Source organism: Lonchura striata, chromosome 5 (assembly GCF_046129695.1).
Source record: "Lonchura striata isolate bLonStr1 chromosome 5, bLonStr1.mat, whole genome shotgun sequence".
Classification (NCBI taxonomy): Eukaryota; Metazoa; Chordata; class Aves; order Passeriformes; family Estrildidae; genus Lonchura; species Lonchura striata.
The window spans coordinates 7,514,714-7,535,871 of record NC_134607.1 but is presented as its reverse complement, the minus strand read 5'-3'; the positions used below and the strand labels follow the sequence as shown (position 1 = coordinate 7,535,871).

The 21,158-nt window shown below is 43.9% G+C and overlaps 1 protein-coding gene across 3 annotated transcripts; it reads left to right on the top strand.

The window, feature by feature from the left end:
* Positions 1 to 2,434: 2,434 nt before the first annotated feature.
* LOC110472953 (cystine/glutamate transporter) lies at positions 2,435 to 20,804 on the top strand. Of its 3 annotated transcripts, XM_077783255.1 has the most exons (14): positions 2,671 to 2,776; positions 3,316 to 3,421; positions 5,358 to 5,614; positions 7,754 to 7,880; positions 8,631 to 8,746; positions 9,411 to 9,536; positions 12,301 to 12,400; positions 12,489 to 12,533; positions 12,733 to 12,856; positions 13,155 to 13,258; positions 15,132 to 15,228; positions 16,065 to 16,214; positions 18,504 to 18,678; positions 19,491 to 20,804. In XM_077783255.1, exons 3-14 carry the CDS (start codon positions 5,422 to 5,424, stop codon positions 19,553 to 19,555), a joined length of 1,422 nt encoding a protein of 473 aa, XP_077639381.1. In that variant the 5' UTR covers positions 2,671 to 2,776; positions 3,316 to 3,421; positions 5,358 to 5,421; the 3' UTR covers positions 19,556 to 20,804. The 3 variants fall into 3 exon arrangements, with proteins under 3 accessions (XP_077639382.1, XP_077639381.1, XP_077639383.1); XM_077783256.1 differs by lacking the exon at positions 2,671 to 2,776 and adding an exon at positions 2,435 to 2,621 and having other exon boundaries at positions 3,316 to 5,614; XM_077783257.1 differs by lacking the exons at positions 18,504 to 18,678; positions 19,491 to 20,804 and adding an exon at positions 16,305 to 16,544 and having other exon boundaries at positions 3,316 to 5,614.
* Positions 20,805 to 21,158: the final 354 nt, after the last annotated feature.

Sequence of the window (21,158 nt, the reverse complement as noted above, 5' to 3'; positions counted from 1 at the left end):
TAACAACTCCCATGGAGCAGCCTGAGACACTCAAACTTGTTTTCTTCTAAGTCACCAAGCAGTGGCTGGGAAGCAGTGTCCTTTATAGCCCTCAGCCAAGGCCTGAGGTGAAACAAAGGTTCATGGAGGAATTTCCCCTGCAGGAGTGAGAGTTGTTGAGCATTGGCACTGCCCAGCTTCAGATCAGAGGCAGACAACCCCTGAGACCTCAGCACTGATGCAGTGCCACAAACCACTGGAATGAGGAGGGATGTTTCTCTCTATGGAATTTTTTCTAAATTTGAAGTGCTTGAGAAGAATTGTCATTTGGGGAAAGTTTGGCTGTACTTTGCTACAACATTAGACTTCTCTGTTGGGTGTCTTCTGCTAGAAATGTTTAGATTTATTTTTGTTTGTGTTCTGTAATACGCAGCTAAGAAAACAGTTTTGAATAGGACAAATTGTCTTGTTCCAGGGAGGAGGTCTGATCTGGAGAGTGAAAACAGCTTGCTACTTGGAGGACTGTCCGCAAAAGAACAAAGCTCTCAGGACATTTCCCTGCACTGTGCCCCACTAGAGATAATGCAGAGCCAAGGTGTTTGCCTCAGGAAACACAGCTATGTGAGACAGACTCTTGTTAAGTGTTTTGTTTCTTTGTTTTCCTAGGATTCATGTGCTCCAGTGCCTGGTGGGCTGGCTCCTTTGGATCTGATGGGCAAGTGCCTTGGGTATTCTCTGCTCCTGCTTGTGAGAAAAAGGAATCATGTTAATTCATCTTACAGGGGTGGTGGTGCACTTTCCTGACAGTCTTTAACAGTTGGTGCTGTGGAGTCTTTTTTAATCAGGTGTGCATCTCTCCAGATTTGTGTTTTGCATGTCACTGGTAACGTGAAGAAAAAATACTCTTCATGAAAGTATTTTTTCATGAGTACGAAAAAATACTTTCATGAAAAGTATTTTTTCATGAAAATACTTTTAATGAAAAAGTATTTTGTCATAGTCATGAAAAAATATTATTTTCATGAGCATAAAAAATTATACTCATTTTTCATACTCGTGAAATGTGTATGAAACTACACATTTTCATACATGTGTATGTTGTGTGAAAACAACATGTTTTCATACAACATGAAAATGTTGTCTGAAATGTTCCTGCACAACAACATTATTGGGAAATCAGTTCTGGATACACAAAAGTGCAAGATCCTTGTGGCAGCTGAGTGGAGAGTTACAATCGGATGCCTAGAAAAGTGAGGTGAAACTGTATGATCCGTGCATCCTGAAAATCAGTCATCACTACAGTAATAAAACATCTCCAATTGTAATGTCTGCTTTGGCAGACTGGTCATAATGAAGAACTTTAAACTTGGTGTATAATATAAACCCTGGTAGGAAGGAACTCTCAAGCCAACAGGAATTTAGCTGCTTGAAAACTTTGGTCTTGGTTTAGCCCAATTTTTAGCCAGAGTTTGGATTCAACACTTCTAAGTTCTCAATTAAAAGGTCATCCTCATATCATCAAGAGGTCCAGACTCACCATACCATCAGTCTGTTTTCCAGAAAAATTACCCCTGTTGGAAGGACAACAGGAAATGTCTAAATGAGATGATGGAAGTGCTGTGACCTAAGCCAAGAGCAATTTTGCTGTCGAAGCAAAAAAATTTTCATTCAGACAGAAATGTTAGGAAATAGTAGTCTTTTGATAGACAGTTCACAAGATGATATTTGTCAAACTCTGTAGAAAGAGAAGCCAATGGAAATTATTTTTACATTTACACCTAGGGCAATTGTGTGGATTTATTACTACATCTGGGGCTGCAAGCCTGAGCCTGGTTTATTAACTACTGTCCCTTTTGGTTTCTTATCCAGGGTGGCAAACCAGCTGTAGAACGCTGAAAAGAAGTTGAGCTGCATGTCTTGTCCCTTCAGCCTGTTTCTTGTGTTCATTTTGGTCTATAAAGAAACATCTCTCAGGTCTCCTAAACAGATTTTCTGATTGAGTTCCCAGAACAGACCACCACCAGCCTCATTAAAGCTTATTTATGTTAGTTTCATGCATGAATAAAAAAGCTCCCATTCACTGCTGATTTTATTTAGTTAGATTCTGTGCCTTGTGGTAGACATTGAATTGGAGTGACATTTTTGGCACCAAAAAAGAAAAAATAGTGAGACTGCAAGGAATGGTTTGACACCTGCCTCTTTTACAGTACAAAAAGGAAGGGGTTAACCTGTTCTTGGCTGTGTGATATTGATTGAGGACGCAACGAAAATACACCTGTAAATATTTAGGAATATTCCCTAGTATCTGGGGTGTTTTTTAGGGGGTAGGTCATTGAACTGGGACTCTGGAGGTATAGTCTGTTTTCCCAGGGATGCCACCTGCTCCCTGCGTGATAGGAAGAGAAAGGTCACTCGTTGTTCCAGGTCTCAGCTTCCAGCTGAGAATGATGCTGTCTCCCTCCTCTCCTTTTCCAGCTTGCTTGTTTATCTCACTAGCTTTTCATCAGAGTAATATCCACTCTGGCTCTGTGCTGAGCACAGTGGGTCCTGCTCTTGGCTGGGGCTTCTAGTCACCACTACAGACACGATTCTCTCTTTTCGCCTGTCTCCTCCCTCTTCGTCGAAGCTCCAGTCCTTGTGAGGTAAGATTAACAGCTAAAAATCCCCAAACCAACAATAAAATGAGTGTAAATGAAGAACGAGGAAGGAAAGAGCCAATATATGCGATAAGTTGTGCAATAGGTTTGAGTAGTGTTTTTCTCCAGCCCTGCTGACTGATGATCTCTCTCTTGTAAAGGTACTGTACTTTGGGACAAGAAGGATCTGAGCCTGTCATTTAAGTCAGAGGGGTGAATAAAAAGCAGCTTTGCCTCCTTCCTTTGCACTAAGCTAAGCACATTGTGAATATTCTTAAGTATTGCCACAAGGATTAACATCCCTGAATTTTAATGTGCCTGGTGCTGGAATGCAGCTGGAAAGCAGAGCAGGCAGGAATGGTCTCTCTGGGCTGTGGGCTCTGCAAGGTGACTCTGAAGTTCTGTTCAATAGCTTTCTGTTACTCTTTATATTATTTTCCCCTTTTCCACATTTTTCCTCCTCCTTCAACCACTTGTGGAACAAGTACTTTCATGTTTCTCAAATTTACTGGGCTGGATTGTTTTATCCCCACATACTTTTGCATGGCAGTAGTTTTAAAATAAAAAATAAAAATAAAAAAAGGCATGGGGACAGAAGTACAGAGTTTGGTGTTTACTTTGGATCATTAACCTGGTCTGTAAATTCGATTTGATCTCTCCTTTTTTTTGTTCCTCCCCTGCTCTCTCTGTGTATTTTCAGAACCTGCAAAGAGACGCTGTCTTCTATGGCTTCAGGATCCCAGCAAGAAATGGGAGTCTGATGGATTGTAAATGCACCTGCTTTGTTTAAAACCCAGCCAAACAGATAAGTGCACTTTTAATTCTCTCCAAACTGTGCTTTAGACATAGCTCTGCACAGCATCTCTCTTCAGTTCAGTTTGTGAGGCTCTGTGTTTCACCCCTGCAAATGAATGCTGTGTGGGTCTCCCTTCAGCTGAGAAATACCAGACCATATTGGTATTTCACATTAAGGTTATTAATTGGTGTCTGAGGGAACTGCAGCTGAGAGGTTGGGAGGCTCCCAGGGGTCTATCCCTGCTCTTCCAGAGCCACCATCCCCAGCAGCCCTGTGAGGTTTTGGGACCTTGAGAAGCAGCTCTGTGGGACCAGATGAGGCTGATATGACCCATCTCAGCCTTAAAGAGTCCTATGGGACTCATTAGAGTTTAATAACTAAACTTGGCTAGTTTGATTGAGAAGATGCTTGTGCAGGCTTGGCACAATCTCAGAGAAACCAACTCATGCTGCTTGCAGGAAAAAGGACTTTCTGCATGTGCTTCTTATATGTGTGCAGAGAAAGTGATAACCCTGCTTCCTCCTGCCTGTTTCCAAGTGGGAAAAGAGCTGGGGATGGGGGAGAAAATACTTTGGTTACACTGAGTTTACCCAGGGCATACAGGGAGTATCTTGGGTGAGTAGTAACAATAATTGCCCCTTTAAAGTTAGGGGAACATTTTTATCTCTCTACCAAGAGAGTAATTTCTGGCTGCTTTGGTCTGCTTCTAGAGGTGACCACTGTCTCCTGGTGGACACACCACTGCAATTACTAAATGATTCAAGAAACCCATAAAATAGGGACTCATGTAAAGTGTAACTTTGCAATAATATACAGCCATGGGGCTGGGGCAAATATTCACCATAATGCAATTTACTGTGTTAGAATAATGAAAAGAAAATCACTGAAGCTGAGTGTGTGAGCATTGTTGGGGATGTGTGGCAGGAGGCTGGACAAGAGCCAAATTATCTACTCCAGACTTGTCCTGCCTGCTCTTCCAGGAATAATTACTAGTGTAAAACATCTACCTTGCTATTAAGGAAACTACAAACAGGTTTGCTACAGCAAATTAGGCTATAGTAACTGGCCTGAATTCATCTCACCTACCTAAGCAGAAGGTGAGTTTCTTGGTGAAGTTGCCAATTTAGGGGTGATAGACAGGAGAGACTAGGAGGGGAAATGGGAGGTTGCTGCAGTTTGTGAGAATTAAATCTGTATTAATTTAGGATCCCTGAAGTGTCTGAAGTTCCTCATTTTCTAGGAAAAACTTCATTGTTGCCATTACCAAAGAATTTCTATAATATATATTAATAGTAGAAATGGCACATCTGTTAGTCATGACTAAGCTCTGTCTTAACAACTGCAAACAGTACTTATTCCTGACTCTTCAGTACTTTGAAAGCAAAAAAGCTTGACACTATATTAAGAAACACTGACTAAGTGTTTCTAGTGAGAAAATCTGGGCTAGTTCATTCAGCAAGAGTGGATAGGAAGTTTAAAAAGCTTAAATCCTCTCTGTGCACCAACTAATGCAGCTTAATGTTCTTCTCATCTCAGATTCTCAAGGTATTAATTGTTAGGTTTGCAACTTTAAATCTCTTTCCTGCCAGTGAGCTGAAATCAGTGTATCCCCCTATTAGATCCCATTAAATTAACCCCAAGCTGGCCAGTTACAGTCTGGGCAATCTGACATTACTCAAAGTCAAATTTGAGAGTTGTCCTGAGGTGTGGCTGGCATGCAACATGTAACACTCTGTGCTGCCTGGAAGAAGAAGCAGAAAACACTTGAAGTGTCTCTTGAGAGCTGTACTGATGAGAGAGATGATACCAAAGGTGTTTTACTCACCTGTGGTTTGCCTGGTACTTCCTGCAGCTGGAGAGAACAGATTCTACAGCTCTTGTCCAGTTCCTGAAAAAAATTTTGTACCAAAAAGAAGATCCTTGAATCCCTAACTCCTTGTCTTACAGGTGAGCCTTAAGGAGACTGTAGCTCCTGAATGTGGGACCTTCCCCTGTGATTAGAAGAAAGCCATGGGAAAAGACAAGAAAGAAAAGGCCATCTTCCTGAGGAAAAAGATAACTTTGTTACGGGCTTTCTCACTGCTCATCGGCAGCATGGTTGGCAGTGGCATCTTCATTTCTCCCAAAGGAGTCCTGAAAAACTCCGGCAGCGTGGGATTCTCCCTGCTCGTCTGGTTTTCCTGTGGGCTCCTTTCCATGTTTGGTGAGTGCTGAGCTTTGGCAGCCTTTGCTTAAGCAGCTGGGAGGTGAGGGGAGCCCCTGCACATTTTTATGTTAAGAAAGTTGAGAGATGAATAACCCCCAAATTTCTGCTGCAGGAAATGGTTACTAGGAGTTTTTAGTTCAAATTATTTCCCTGGGGTAATGAACAAACTTCCAGAACTTATGGTCTGTGAATATCAATTCATGTACAAGTCCAGGGCAGGGGAGTGACAGTGTCTGAGAATGGAGACAGCATGGTCTCTGCCAGGAAAGCTGGGAGAGAATGAGGGGACACCTTCTGTAAAGGAGAAGAGAGATGTAGAAACCTAAAAGGGAATCGAGGGCTGTGGTGTGCTTTTTACAGACACTGTGAAGAAAGTAGGAGGGAGAGTGCCAATATCCCCCATGGACCCCCCTTTTTATCAGAGAGAATGGCTGGAACAGAATGCCTGGGAAGCTGCAGGGGCTGCACCAGCCCAGGGTGGGTGTTGGGTGTCTGTAAGAAATGGTGTGGGGATGTCTGATGTTGCCCCACTTTCTGTGTGTTACTATTGGCTTGATTTCTGTCATTTGGTGCCAGTCTTTTCTCACAAAGGTTGTCTTTTTGATGACAGTTTCATTCTAGCTCTTGTAAGTTACAGTGGATAAAATAATACATGGCTTTTGGTTTCTTTCATTATCTGTAAAAAATCACCATCTCAGAAACTCTTTAAAGGTGCTATTAGGATGGCTGCAAGTTCTCCCAGCCCAGGAGAGAAATCTGATGCTTATTATAGTGGTGAGTTTAACATTCGTCTTCTGTTGTAACTTACTAAAAAAAATCCACCAAAAAAAACCCCCCCAAAAAAACAACAACAAAAAAAAATTAAAAAGGGAAAAAACCACAAACAAGCAAGAAAGAGAAATTCTCCATGTGAAAAAAAAATCATTTTGACACTATGGCATGTATACGCAAGTTTAGAAATCGAGCTATTCCATTGTTAATAGGGCAACAAGTTGGTCTTGCTCTTAGCATATGCATACCCATATTTCACACTGCAACCTCTGTATGGCTGTTTGGTGAATTATACACTTCTGCTTAAAGAAAAGCTGGCAGTATAAGGTGGGCATGGTGTTTCTTATAACCAAGCAGAGCAGTAAATGAGAATGTGTGTGTAATGTATGTGTAATCACATAGCCAAGCTCTGCACTTGCAAAGGTTTCTCCCTGTACAGCATCCTTTGATACAGTCTCCTGGAAATGCCTTGGGAGCCTCTTTATCAAGTGATTGCATTTTGTAGCTGGATTTGTTGGTTTGTTCTTCCCTTTTACCAGCTTGATGACCTCCCCTGATCATTTCTTTGACAGTTTTTGGCAGTATATTTAAAAGGTCTGGTTTCTTTTATGTTTTTTTTCCTTTCAAGTGGGGCATATATACAAGTTCCATTCCATGAGCTCAGGAACATACTTACATGCATGCTTGAAGCATTTAAAGGACCCACTGGAATCTTGTGAGCTCTCTGCCAATATGTGATGCTTTGAACAGGAATTGTGCACAAATTTTCCAACAGGGAGGCAGGAAAACATTGAGGTGGGTCACCATCCTGCATGACCTGAATGTGGCACAATTGCCATGGGACTTGGAGGCATGGCCATGTCACCACTGGATTCAAAGGAGGGAAGGGATTTATGTGAAGATGCAAGAAAAGGACACAAGAATGTGGCCTGGGATGAAAAACATGATTGAAATGACCAGTTCAGCCACAGCTTGTGGCTGAGCTGTTGTAGCTGCTTTGTAAACACCATTTCACCAGTCTAAGAGTGAGGAGAAGCAAGAATCCAGGGTATCTTTCAAAGGAAACCTCTTGTAGCTCTGTACAGCATATCTATCACACGCCCCTCTTCAGAGCTTCCACAGAAATGTTGTAACATTAACCACAAAATAGAGAATTGCTTTCCACCTGACAGGTAAGCCAATTACTTGAAAATTTACTTCAAACCATGGTAGTGCACAGAAATAGGGAAGAGTGGTTCTGTTAAACCTCTTTTTCTTCCTCTCATTCACTACTTATTTTAAACATATTTGTTTTTAAAAATCACACAGAAAAGGGAAAATCCCTGGGATTATTTACTTGGTACATTTTTACTTGAACTTTTCCAGGTGCCTTGTGTTATGCAGAACTTGGAACAAGAATCACCAAGTCTGGTGGACATTATATCTACATTTTGGAGACACTAGGGCCTCTGCCAAGCTTCTTATTCCTGTGGGCAGAATTTTTTGCTATCAGGTAAGAGATTTGGTTTGCTTGCCCCTTCCTGGATGCAGTGATAATTTAAAACACCAAAAGTTATGGCGCCAGGTCCAGGCAGTTTGTAAAGGAAAGAGTAGAAACAAGCTGAATGATTTTAAAAGATTTTTTAGTGATAAAAGGAAGAAGACACAATGTGGAGATAGTTATAAATGTTGAATATGTTCTGTACTTGAAGAATATCTCTCTTCTCCCCTGGCAGCTCGTATCCCCCAAGAGCTGTGGTATATTTTGGAGACTGACAATAGATGCCAGATTTATTTCAGATCTTCTGTTTTCAGTGTGAAACTTCTTTGGTTTTTTCAGATTCAGAAAGTGGAGACAACTTCCTGTCTTAGCCCCAAGTTCAGTAATTTATAAAATTGTGAACGACTTCTTTTTTTAACATTAAAAAGGAAGTCCTCACCTCTCAATAACCTGTATCCTTCGTGTAAGCTTAGATGAAGCAGAACACATGAACTACACTTGTATTGCTCAGTATGATTAATCTCAACTTTTGCTTTCAAGTTGGAAATTAATCATTCTGCAGCATGTGGTTTTTAACCCATTTACTGAGAAAAACCTATGAGCAAAACTCCATGGGAATTCACCATCTGCATGGGTGAGAGGATTAAGCCAGGTGGGGAAACTTGCTCCCCTTGCCAAGTGTTGTGCAGTTTTACCTCATATCATTTTCCAGCCATCCTCAGAGGAGTTTGTTCTTGGTTCCCCCCACACTTCCCACTCCAGGCCTGCCAACAGTGCTGTGATTTCCCTGGCATTTGGACGCTACATGCTGGAGCCCTTTTTCGCCCCCTGTGCTGCCCCTGTCCCTGCAGTGAAGCTCGTTTCTCTCCTGGGCTACTGTAAGTACTAACATTTATGGGATTGTCCATCCTGGCCTCTCTGCCCTAGACTAGGAGTTATGGGGTGTTATTGCCTGGGACAACTGTGGGATAAGGGTCTTGTCTTACCTCCTCAGCCAACCAAAATTGTCCAATTCAAGGTGATGGTTTTGGGCCATTGTACTCTCTAGGAAGTGGAACGGGCCACCCTGTAGACCAGCTGGAGCCCTAGGTAGGGGGATTTAGCTAGGTGTGGGACAAGAAACTCTCCATGTGTAATTGTACAAAAGCCACATGAGTTGTGGGTGTAAGGCTTGAGGTCTTGGACTCCTCTTCTGGTGTATCCAGCCCGTGAAACTGCCCTGCCTGCTCCAGACTGATGTGGTCTGGCACAGGGAATGCTGTGAAGTGGGCTGCTGAGATGTCCCACGCCTTTCCCCCAGGCAGGTGTGGATCACCCAGCAGGAGCCAGGTTCCTACTCCCTTTTAGGAGTGTAAGTGAGCTCCCTCTTTAAACACTGTATGCTGGACCAACGTTTCCTGACATCTCTCATCCCAGGCATCCTCTCTAAGGCATAAAGATGCCACCTTCCCCCAGCACCCCTAGGGCAGGGAGAGCTGCTGTATTTTTTCCTGTGTGTGTTGAGCCCAGGCTGCAGCTGTGGCAGTGTGGTTTCCTCTCCAGACACGGTCCTCACCCTCAATTCCTGGAGTGTCACCTGGAGTGCGCGACTGCAGACAGTTCTCTCCGTTGTCAAACTCCTGGCTCTTGCACTCATCATCGTGCCAGGGATGATGCTGCTGGCCCAGGGTAGGTGTTGCTGCGTGGAGGGTGCTGATTGTGAACCCTTGTAATGGCTTTTCTTAGTGACAAGTGTGGTGCTCACTCAGCTGGCAGGAGCTTTCTCTGTCCATGTGCCAGATGTGAATTAGCTGGAAGCTGAGCCCGGTGTAGCTGGCACAAAGCTGCATCATTGCACTGGGCTGATGCACCTGGCTGGGTGGTGCTTTTTCCAGAGTTTAGTCATTTTAGTGCCAGAGGATGTATGAGTCTACCCAGGGTCACCCTGACCTGCCTATGCAGATGGTCTTTCTTTGGAGTCAGACTTAGCTATTTCCAGTGTAGCTCAAAATCTTTCCAAAGCAGCATATATTCGATGGACATTTAGGATATGTGACAGCATCCCCTGTGCCAGTCACAGCTGTGTAATGAGCTACCAGCCCTCATCTGAGCTCTGGTAATGGCATCTCTAACATTTCTGTGGCACAAGCTAATGTGTTTTACATCCAGAGATGGGTGGTAATTTAGTGAATTTACAATGAACTTGGTACAGGATTTCATGCCCATAGGCAGAGTGGGGGAGAAAAACGCTACAAGTAGAATTTTCTGTGAATGATACAAGAGGACTGGCTTTAATCCAAGCCTCAGTTTATAGAAAAGACCAAGGCATTCCCACCCAAGGGATGAAGCCTGTTCCTTCTTCATGCTATTACCTTCTTCTGCAGAGAAAACACCACAGGCAATGGGCTCCATGTTCATGTTTCTTTCTGATGTCTGGAGCTGGTTCCTTTGAACATGCAAAGCTCCCCTTGGGCTGGCAGGCTTCTGAAATAAAGGACTGCCCTGCAGCTAGGAATCCTGAGCCGTTATTGCTAGGATTGCCTTCAAATGACAATCTGGAGCCCTGGCACCCGTCCTCTGGTGGGGAGAAGAAGTGCAGGTAACATCTGGAGGGAGAATTAACCAAGAGACTCCAGTGTGATGGGCTGTGTTTAATGTGACTCACAGGGTACTGTAAATTGCTCATTAATGCATTGCAGGAAATAAATCCTTTTCATGCACCATCACTTACTAGCCATCGTTTTGGAACATAAAAAAAGTACCCCAATAAACCCACTCCTACATTTTGGGTTAGTTTTCTTCAAACGTATTTTCAAATTGACTTTTTTTTTTTTTTTTTTTTTTTTTGGTGCTTAAAATCAGTTTTGCACTTTTAAATAATTCTGCATGATTCCTCTGCTTTGTGCTGCTTTTTTTTGATTGCACTTCTGCCATTACCTTCTCTTTGGCTCAGGCTTATATTAGAGACTTGCTGGGCCAGTGTTTCAAACCTATTGTAAATGCAGGAAAACCCAGTGGGAAGAAATGATGATGTCTGACTCAATTCAGAAGGCTGAATTATTTCTTTATTATAACTATGCTAAAATACATTAATATACTATATAAAAAGGAAGATACTAAAACTATATACTACTTTCTCTAACACAACTCATGACCCTCTCTGGAGAGTCCAGCCCCAGGTGGGTTGGATTGGCCATTAGGTTCAAACAATCCTCACCTGAATCCAATCAAGAAATCACCCCCCCCCCCGCCCCCCCCCCCCCAGTAAACAATTCTCCAAACACATTCCACATGGGAAAAACAAGGAGCAGATATAGAATTGTTTTCTCTTTCATTTCTCTCTGTGCACCTCTATGAAAAATCCTGAGAGGGAGAGAAATGTGCTTGCCACACAAACCCAAGTGCCCAAATCTCGTCACTGAACTTCTTGCAGAAGCACCTCCATAGAAGTGCCCTGATTTTCTCTATGTGCTCCATGCCATGTCACACTTTGCCTGGTAAAGCCCAACTAGGAAAGCTTCTCACCTCTTAAAGAGAGTTTATTATGGAAAATTGAACGTAGATGTAGAATCAAACCTTGGGTTACCTGGATTTGAAACTGTTGGGAATGCAATTCTTTTTGACTGTGTTTGAATGAGAGGCCATTCAGAATTGCTCCCTTCTCTAAATCTTTTTGTTTTGATTTAGAAAATCCTGACTTTGATTTTTTTTTTTAAGTTTTGTTTTGTTGTTTCAAGCAGAGAACTTGAAGGAAAATTAGGGGAGTTGGTAAATATCTGAGACACCTCTACTTTGAACATGTTATTTGCTTCTCACTCTGTGTCCTTTCCTCTGGGTGAGTGGTGGTGGGTCAGACTGGCAGGTCCCAGCTCCCACCCCCTCCTCCAGCCTGGTTCCCATGCTCTGGCCAGCACAGGGCTGGGGTCAGAGCTCCAGCAGCAGAAACAGGAAAGAGCACAGCAAGAGCTGAGTTAGCCACCTCACTGGCTGCTCCACATCAAAGGGGAGTGTGTGTCCAGCTGCTGAGGGGGCTGGGGACCGAACATAGGGGTCAATCCAACAACTTAATTTTGGGCTTAAAGGAACGAGAGGACAGCTGGGATCAGCTCGTCTCCATGATCTTCTCTTCCCACATCAGGGTCTAACAATAACAATTTCAAGAAGGGCAATAACAAGAACAACTAGTTATTGTTGTATTGTTGTTGCCCTTCTTAAAATGCCTACCATAACTGGACAAGGGATAGATTTTTATTTTTTTTTTTTTTTTTAATGTCACTATAGGAAAGTAAACATATCAGCAAGAGCAATGAAGTTAATTCAAATACCCTTCTCCAAGGAAATTACAAACACTCTTCCCAAGTCTGGGCAAGAGGTACAAGGGATGTTATCCTACAGGGAAGGAAGCCTGTCTGACGTTTCCCTGCTGTGTGTCCGTTGTTTATCTCCTCTGCAGGCCACACCGAGAACTTCCAGGATGCTTTTGACAGACAGTCGCTGGTTCTGGACAAGCTCCCCCTGGCTTTCTATGCAGGCATGTTCGCATACTCCGGCTGGTAGGTGTGATGGGAGGGCACTTCCCGGGCAGCAGAGAGGTGCCCTCAGCACGACTCAGTCTCTCACCCATCTCTTCCCATCGTGCAGGTTTCAGACCAGCTTTGTGCGTGAGGAGTTGGTCAAACCTGAACGGTAAGGCTGGTAGGAAGCTGCCCTGGGTTACCATGCCTGGGGGTCCCACAGCTTTCCCTGCAGTACAGGAGGAATAAGTTTGTGGGTTCACTTGGCTGCAGTCAATTGTACTACCAGATAAAAACTGCAGTAGTACTGTGCATAACAAGGGATAGCAGCTTGTTCTTTGTGTGTGTGTGTGTGTTTCCATTCCTTGCAGAAATATCCCCCTGGCTGTCATCGTGTCTGTGATCATGGTAATTGTGGGATACATGCTCACCAACGTCTCCTATTACACAGTCCTGGGAACAGAAGATGTTATGGCTTCTCCTGCTGTGGCTGTGGTGAGTTGTCATTGCTATTGTTATCTCCTCAGTGTGGCCAGCTTATGCTGCGGTTATGGCAAGTCTTTCAGAGATGGTTTTCCTATGAAATGCTTTATTGCTTTGGAATTTCTCTGGTTTACTGGGCAACAGTAAATTCTTCTTGTTGTGCCTAAAAGATAATGAAAAGTAACCTGCAGATGACAGTAGAAAATAGGAGATTTATGATTTCTATATTACTCCTTCAATGGAAGAAGGAGTCTGATGTCATCTAGAGATCACCTCATGTTCCCTAAAGTCAAGTTTGCTCTTCCTCCAGAGCTTTGTGCAGCGAGCCTTTAAAAGCCTGATCTCCGTGGTCCCCATCCTTGTCGCACTGTCCTGCTTTGGAACCATGAATGGAGGAATCTTCACATTTTCAAGGTCACATCCCTAATGGTCTATTAGGCTTTTGGCTCACAGAATCAGAGGGAAGCATCACCAACCTGTGTAATTACCCATCCACACAGTGGTATTTTAGCCACTCTTGTGGAAAAAATAAGGCTTTTGACTCCCAGGTTGTCAGTTACAGGATGGTCCCTTTTGGCTAAGAGTCTGCTTTTTCTATTTCTGACCAGGTCCAGACCTTGGTATCCAAGACTGGCTACAAACAAAGACTTTTATCTTCTCCCCTACCCTTCAGTTAAATCCCCAGTTTAAAGTGGAATGTCAATGTTTCTGGTAAACTAAAGGCTTTGTTGATGCTGGCAGCTGCTCAGTGAGATTGAGTCTCTTTCCAGGGGGTTCACCCAGCTGTGCTGCTGGAGGGAGTGGGGTCCCTCTGATGTGAGGCTCTCTAGGCAAACTCTCCCTTGAGAACTTTGCTTTGAAGTCAGTGAAATGTCATTGGGATGGGCTACTCCTAAAGCAATAGTCAAGGTTCAAGAAGTCTTGTTACAGCAATAAGAAAAGCTTTGTTCCATGGAAAAATAAACTTGCCAGCTTCACCGTCTGCCACATTCCATGCCCTTGTGGGAGCCTTGAAATTGGAGAGGAGGGCAGGCTTTATGAAAAAGTATCTTGTGCTGGTCCTGTGGAGCTGAGCAAACTCTCTGCAGTGGATTTTGCTTCACAGCTTTGATTCAGATCCATCGGTCTGAATGTTTCACAGCCTGAAAGCTAATGAATTATCTGATCCGCTACCCTGAAGTCGTGTATTAAATACAGGTGTGGACAATCCTTCCCATTAGCTGCTCCAGATAATGGTTTTCTTTGAGGATAAGAAGTTTCTGGACAGCACAGAGGTTCTTCATGTCCCCTTCTGACCTTCTCTTCCCCATCCTGACATCATTAACATAATCACTGCAGAATCACTGCATATAAACACTGATGGGGCCTCTCTGGCTGCCTGCCAGCCACACCCCTGCAAAGCCACAGAGACAGCAATAAAACCAGTTGTACACTCATGCCCCAGCTGCTTGGGGCCCTGCTTCAGCCCAGCTGATGCTCTGGCATGGTTTGTTTGAGGATATTAAGTTTCTAAAATTGGATGTGATTGTCTTCTCCCTAATTGCTCTTTCACAAGTCAAAGGAGGGATGCAAGCAAGGAACTCTCTGCTCTCATTTTGTAGCTGTTCTTGTGTGTAGCTGTCTCTTGGCAGTATGTCAAACTGTATTTTCCAATAGCTGACCAGAGGATTGGAAACCATCTGTCATTTGAGGAGATTGTCCTTTATTTTTTCGGTATATGTACATATAAGAATATAGGCTTCAAAGCTGACAATCCCATTTCATAAACTCACCAGTTTCTCTTACAAAAAATTAAATATTGTGATCCCTCCACTTCCTTTTCACTAGAAAGATTAATTCCTTTTTTGATGGCAAGAGACTTTCTTACTCCTATTTCCAGTCTGAGTTCATTCATGGTCACTTTGGACTTGCCCAAAGGTCTTTGCTAATGAGGCACCCAAGGAGACACTGCCAGTGGTTCTGATGGTGGGCTCTGAACTGCACTGAACTGGTCTTGGGAGAGCTGTGGGAGCTCAGCCTTGGTTTTCTTGCAAATGCCCCAAAGTGGAGCTCTGAGGAACTTGGTCTAGTGGAAATTGTCCCTGCCCATGGTGGAGAGGGGGTTCCAACCCAAACCAAACTTTCTGTGAAAGTGCAGCCAAAGGCAAAATGAATGGCCTTGAATAGCAGCAGACTTGTGCTGGGGAAGGGAGTGGGTGCCTTGATGCCTCGGGTCAGTCTAGTGACTCATCTAATTTCTAATGTGGATGTAGAATGCTAATGTACAGGGCTCCCTGTCTTTTCCTAGGACTCTGTTTGTGGCTTCCAGGGAAGGGCAGTGGCCTCCTCTCTTCTCCATGATCCACATTAGAAGGCATACCCCCCTTCCTGCTGTCATATTAATGGTAAGGAAATCTGGCTATGTGTGACATGCTCTGTTCTTTTGCTGTCTTGGCTTTCTTGCAAGGACTGGATAAACTGAGGAGTTTTAGAGGGTGTTGGGACATTAAATTACCCCCTGAAAAATAAAGAAGGAAGGATACAGGAAATGGCTGCAAAGTTTAAGTCCCCTTGAGCCAGCAGTGGTATCCAAATGTACAACCTTGAAGTCCCTGCCTTATAACATTAGACACCTTTTTTAAAAGTACAGTCCCTACCATCTGCCACAGGTGGTGTTTGACACTGCCTTATGAAAATAGCTCTGCCAGGCTTTGGCTATCTGGAAATTTAGAATTCCCAGGTGTGGTGGAAATGCAGGGAGTGAGTATTTGTAGACATGGTCTGGTCTCGTGTTTTGATTTGTTCAGGTTTTTTTTTTTTTTTTTATGGCAATGGTCCAGCTCCATCCCATCTGTGCTGCAGTGCCTGTTGCAGCTTGGCTGAGCTGCTAAAATCTTAGCAGATGTCATTGTAGATAGCCTGTGTACCAGCAGTGCAGGCTTTTGCATCAGGCATGTTTTAATTGCCCTGGCTTGGACATGAAGCATCAAAGATGCTGCTGATCTTGAAATGATCACTCTGTGTAGGGAACACTGGGCTTCCATCCTTTCCAACAACTCTTTTCTGTAGCACTACAGATAAGTAGTATGGATAATATTTTAGGTATTTTGTCTTCAGTCTGTGACACTGTTTTGTAAAGCTCTCTGACCTCCAAAATGCTGGGGCTGTGAAGTAGTTGCAGGGGGGTTGGAGGAGGTGATCCGTGGCTGTAATGACTGTATTTCATGTTCACAATGCTCAGTTCCCTTTGGTCACTGCCATGGTGTGCATCGGAGACATCTACCATCTGCTGAACTTCTTCAGCTTTTCCCGATGGCTCTTCATAGGATTAGCCACCCTTGGGCTCATCGTCCATCGCCACCGTCACCCGGAGCTCCACAGCCCCTTCAAGGTAAAAGCACAGAGTGGAACCTGCAGGCCTGGCTTCCCTCCCTTTGATTTGCTCATAATTACAGCATTACATGGCCACGGTTGCCTTTAGGCTCTAAAGGGTTTCAGTCCCTGATGCTTAAGAATGCCTGTGGGGAGCTCCTGAAACTGGTTGATGTGCCCAAACAGCCAGATGTGAAAAATCCTATAAAGCCAGTTCTACACGGGGTCACCAGATGCATCTGTTAGAAGACTGCTTGCTACAAGGGACAAGGTTTCAGGCTTGGAACTGGGAAGTGTAGAGAGAGCAGTTCTCTGGCTCATCTCTTGTGGCCTACAAGAAGGGACTCTTGCCTGGATGTTATTTCAGTGGCAGGTAAGTCCCAGCTCTAGCTGAGAAGCAGAAAGCTGTCAGGCTTGAGGGAAAAGGAACATGGGTGGAGGGGTCCTGGGAGCGAACCTGACTTGGGAGGAATCGTCTGCTGGCATAGAAATATTGTCTCATGTAAAGTCGTGGGCCCCTCTTGTGGCCTTTCCCACTCTGCTGGGTGCTGGGATCCCCCTCATGTCAGCAGGGGATGCTGGAGCTGGTGCTGGAGCAGCTTTCCTGTGCTCAGGCACCTTTCCCACTGCTGGGGAATGTGCAGAAGGCATTAGGCTGGGGTGGTGCTGGAGGCAGACAGTTTGTTCCTGACTCTGGTCACCCCTCATGGTGCCTCCAGGCAGCAGCTCCTGGGAAGAGAGAGGACCTTCAGGGATGCTGGCCCTGGGCAGTGAGGAGCTCTGGGGACAGAAACACTTCCTGCAGCTCTCAGGGCTCCTCTATGAGCTTCTTGCATCCTCCTGCAAAGTTGGGGATAACTTTTCTTCTCTGCCTTTGCATTCAGCAGACACCTTAAGGCTTCCCCGTTTGTTAGTTGGCTGCACTCATGTACTCCCCCAGAAACAAACTGAATTAAGTTTTTAGTTTTCCTTTCAAACCAATCTTCTCAGGGGAGATTTATTAGTGGGTAGCACTGCTGATGGTTTCAGATGCCGAGGTTTTTGCCCTGGCTTTCTTCAAAGATTGAGACTTCTAGCGGCTCCTAAATATCGATTAAACGGGGGAGGGAGGGAAATAGTGGCCTTTGGGTCAGTTCGGCTGGTTTCCCCCCGCCTTTTCCCTGTTTTTTCTCAATTCTGTGCAAGCGGCAGGGGCTGCAGGTGGCGCGGGTGCGTGCTGCGCTCTAGCGGCCGCACACGGGCGGTCCCTGCCGCTGCCCGGCGGAGAACAAAGCCTGGCGTCCGTGTGACAGCGCTGGTACCCATTCTCATGCAGCATTTCGAGTTAAAAACGGCCAGAAAACACCAGAAAGAGGAGGGAGCAGTCCGCTTGCACACCTCTCGAGCAGATGTGCAGTGTGTGTGCGTGTATGAGCGGCTGGCAGGAGATACTCTGGCTGGAAAGACAAGAGTACCTAAGTTTGTTTGATGGCTGGATGGCTGCCATACCTAGAGCAACTGATCTCTTCCAACTTGGCATGTTGTGTATCCAAAATACAATATTTATTACTGGTAAAGATTGTCACCCTATATGAGAGAAGCTCCTTCATTCCATCAGCCATGGCAAGGAGTCATTTGGCTGAGTTTGGATCCAGAGACAGAAGGAGTGTTTCACAGTTTTATTATTTATTGCAGTCTTCCTATTTGCTCTCCAAATAACCCAGATGAATTGGCTCATCCAATAGGGTATGGCTGAAGTGCTCAGTGCTGCTTTGATTTTCTTCATGGTATCACTGAAGCTGGAGTTCTTGGTGCAGGAGTCTGGTTTGTCTTGGTTTAGTCACTCTAAGTAAGTCTCAGGCGACCTGGAGGCAGGTCAACACGAGTCATGAGTTTTATAAGCAAAGAACAGTTTGATTCAAAGTGTCACTTCTTTCTTGGCTTCAGATTTTCCCTCAGCAGTTGCCTTAGGTGGCAAGTAGATGTGTGTGCCTGTGCATGCACAGGAGCAGGACATTCACAGAGCTGTGGGGTGTAGGTGGCTTCTCCCCCTGCCTGGCTTCCAGTTCAAGTGAGGTTTAGATTTTGGTGCACATGAATATAAGGGGCATGCACCTCACAAGGCACACTGGGCTCTGAAGCTGTTGCAGTTGTTTGCGCTCTGATTGTACAGAAGCATTCTGCAGGACAGGATATGATTCTTCTCATTTTATTTAGATGGATAAACAAATGCAGTGTGTGCTGGCACATACGGAGTCTGATCGGCTTACAGCCACCAGTTTTCCCTGATAGTTTTCCCTGATTTTTTCTTCTGTGCTTTTTTCCACAGGTTCCCCTGTTTGTTCCTGTCTTTTTTACCATCATCTGCCTCTTCACAGTGGCAATGTCTTTCTATTCAGACCCTGTGAACATTAGCATTGGATGCACCATAGTTTTGAGTGGTTTTCCAGTCTACTACCTCATAATTCACAGGCAGATGTCAGACCGCTGCCGCAACCTGTTTTGTAAGTATGCATTTCACTTTCAGTACTGTGGATCTAAACACCCTCAAGGGTCAGGATGCTGGTTTGTTCCCAGGGCTCATCTCTGATGCAAATTGCTCCTTGACCAACAGACCTCATGAAACCTAAATTATGTCCCCTGGCACCACTCTGGTGTCTTTCCCAAGGCACAGCCTCATTTGTTTTAACAAAGACAAGGCTGAGGTCTACCAACAGGGGGAACAAAGAGGGTCACTTTCCTACCCCAGCCCTAGTACCTACTAAACTTTATCATGTCTTTGGGATTACCAACTCTGGGTGAAATTTGTCCAATGTGGAGCAGAAAGACAAAAAGTTAGGATGGGGAGACTACAGGCAGATGTTGCAACCCCATACACAAATTTGCTTGCTGAAAGACTGGGGAGAGGACTGGTAGGAGAAGAGGACTGCCAGAGGTCTGTGTGCTTGGTGAAGAGGCCAGGATGGTCTGGGCACAAATGTAGCTGTGGAAATGAAGTACATCTCCACTCCAGGCAGTGTCTAGTACAGATTTCCTTTGGATGTAGGCATGGTGTCACAAGGGTTTTTTCAGAAATGAGGGCCTGGGTTTGAGTTTGTCATTTCTGTTCCAAGTCTTGTTTTCTTTTGATATGATGCTGCATGGAAGTGCATCGGTAACCACTAAATAGAAGAAAACATATAACAAGAAAGGAAATAGATACAGTGATCTGCCAATATAAAGTGCTCCAGCCATCAGTGCTGATGCTCTGATTTTCAGCCATATCTCAGGGTTTCCTCTGGACTAAGCTTCCTTCTTTTTTTTTCCACCCTTTCAGATTATCTTACACACAAACTGCAGTTACTGCTGGAAGTTGTCCAACAAGAAATCAAGACTTACTGAGAAAACCATCAAAACTCACAGAAGACAATAAAAATCTACTTACGCCATTTTTGGCACCTTTGATCCTATCTAAAGCAGGCCATGTTTTTATTCTTTTTAGTCAGTGCAACTGAGGATGACTGAGCCAAAACCTTGCTGCAAGTGTTCCCAAGCTTGTCAACTGGGATCTGTTCCTGCCCTTTTATTTTTTTCAGAAGAGCAAACTAGTTCTCTGAAATGAGCTTGCTTTGCCTGCAGAGTGTCTTTGAAACCAAGATCCTAATTTTGCAGCCTAGCCTAGTCCTGAGAAAAATGGTGTGTGTATGTGTGTACAGAGACAGTACTTTGTTCTCCTGGCTTAGCAAATAGAGGAAGTGGGCATGTTGCAAAACTTGGAATCCAATACATGGAAGGCAAATGCAAGTTTCAAACAGAACCACTATAGCAGCCTTGTTGTGGGGAAGGGTTGGGGAGAGCTAATTAGAGATAAGGCAGATGAATTGAAAAGAAGAATGCAGGGAGATAAAATTTTATCCACCAGAAAGAGCAGATTGAACTAATGAGAAGATATTTGAAATTCAAGTATTAACAAAGCAAAGTCAGAATGTTTTGCTTGGATTTTTGTATAAGCAGAATGAGTTTTATAGCTTTGAAATAATCTTTCAACTTTGAATTTTACTTTTCTGAAATTACATTTTAAACTGTGCAAATGCATTTTTAAAACAATTAGTTAAATATCAACCAGAATATGACAGGAGAGATCTTGGTCCCTCCCCCAGCTTCCCAGACCCACTTCTCACCAGTGAAGTTGAAAACTCAGAATCTGGCCTAGCTCTAGTGAACTACAATTCCTCCTATAATTAGACAGGACCACTGACGAGACTTGGGCTGATTCCTGAATAAATGCATCTTCTGGTGCTGTAAGAAGACATGAACAACTTCACATCCAAGCTTTAACTTGCCAGTTGTGCATGACTTGCTAATTTAATCCATAACCACTCATTTGAACTAATGGCACACGAAAGGTTTCCATTATTGGATTACTTTGGTTTACATTATTAATGTGGCAATGTTATGTCCAGATAATACAGCAATTAGCTATTTACAATCATGTAATTGTTAATCAGTTCCTAAAAGATGGGAAGTAGCATGCTGAGACTCCGCTAATGACTGCTGGAAAGAGGAACAGCAGAATGTGGAGCATTTTTTAATCTTTGTATCAAACATTTATGTACTTAAAATAAAAACAAAGTACCATTTACAAATCCAATCTAATATACTGAAATATGTAAAATTTTGGAACTAAAGTTGGGTTATTTTCAATGCAATTGAAAATTAGTATTCTTGTAATGCCTGCTTCCTGTTCCTGTGCTGAATTAAGCTGGGAAAACAGCAGTGTGGTTGCAGGGCTTGTTTCCCCACTACCCTCCCACAATTTAATTTACAAGCTGCTGGACATTGTCCAACAGGAAATACAATCTCACTGGGAAAATCCTCACAGTGGAAACCATCACAGACTATAGGAGAATTTACTGGCTTTAAATGGTAGAATGGATTCAAGTGAAATATGGAAATGCTTCCTGGATCCCAGACAAGAGCCAGTCCCTCCTCGTGCCAGGTTTTG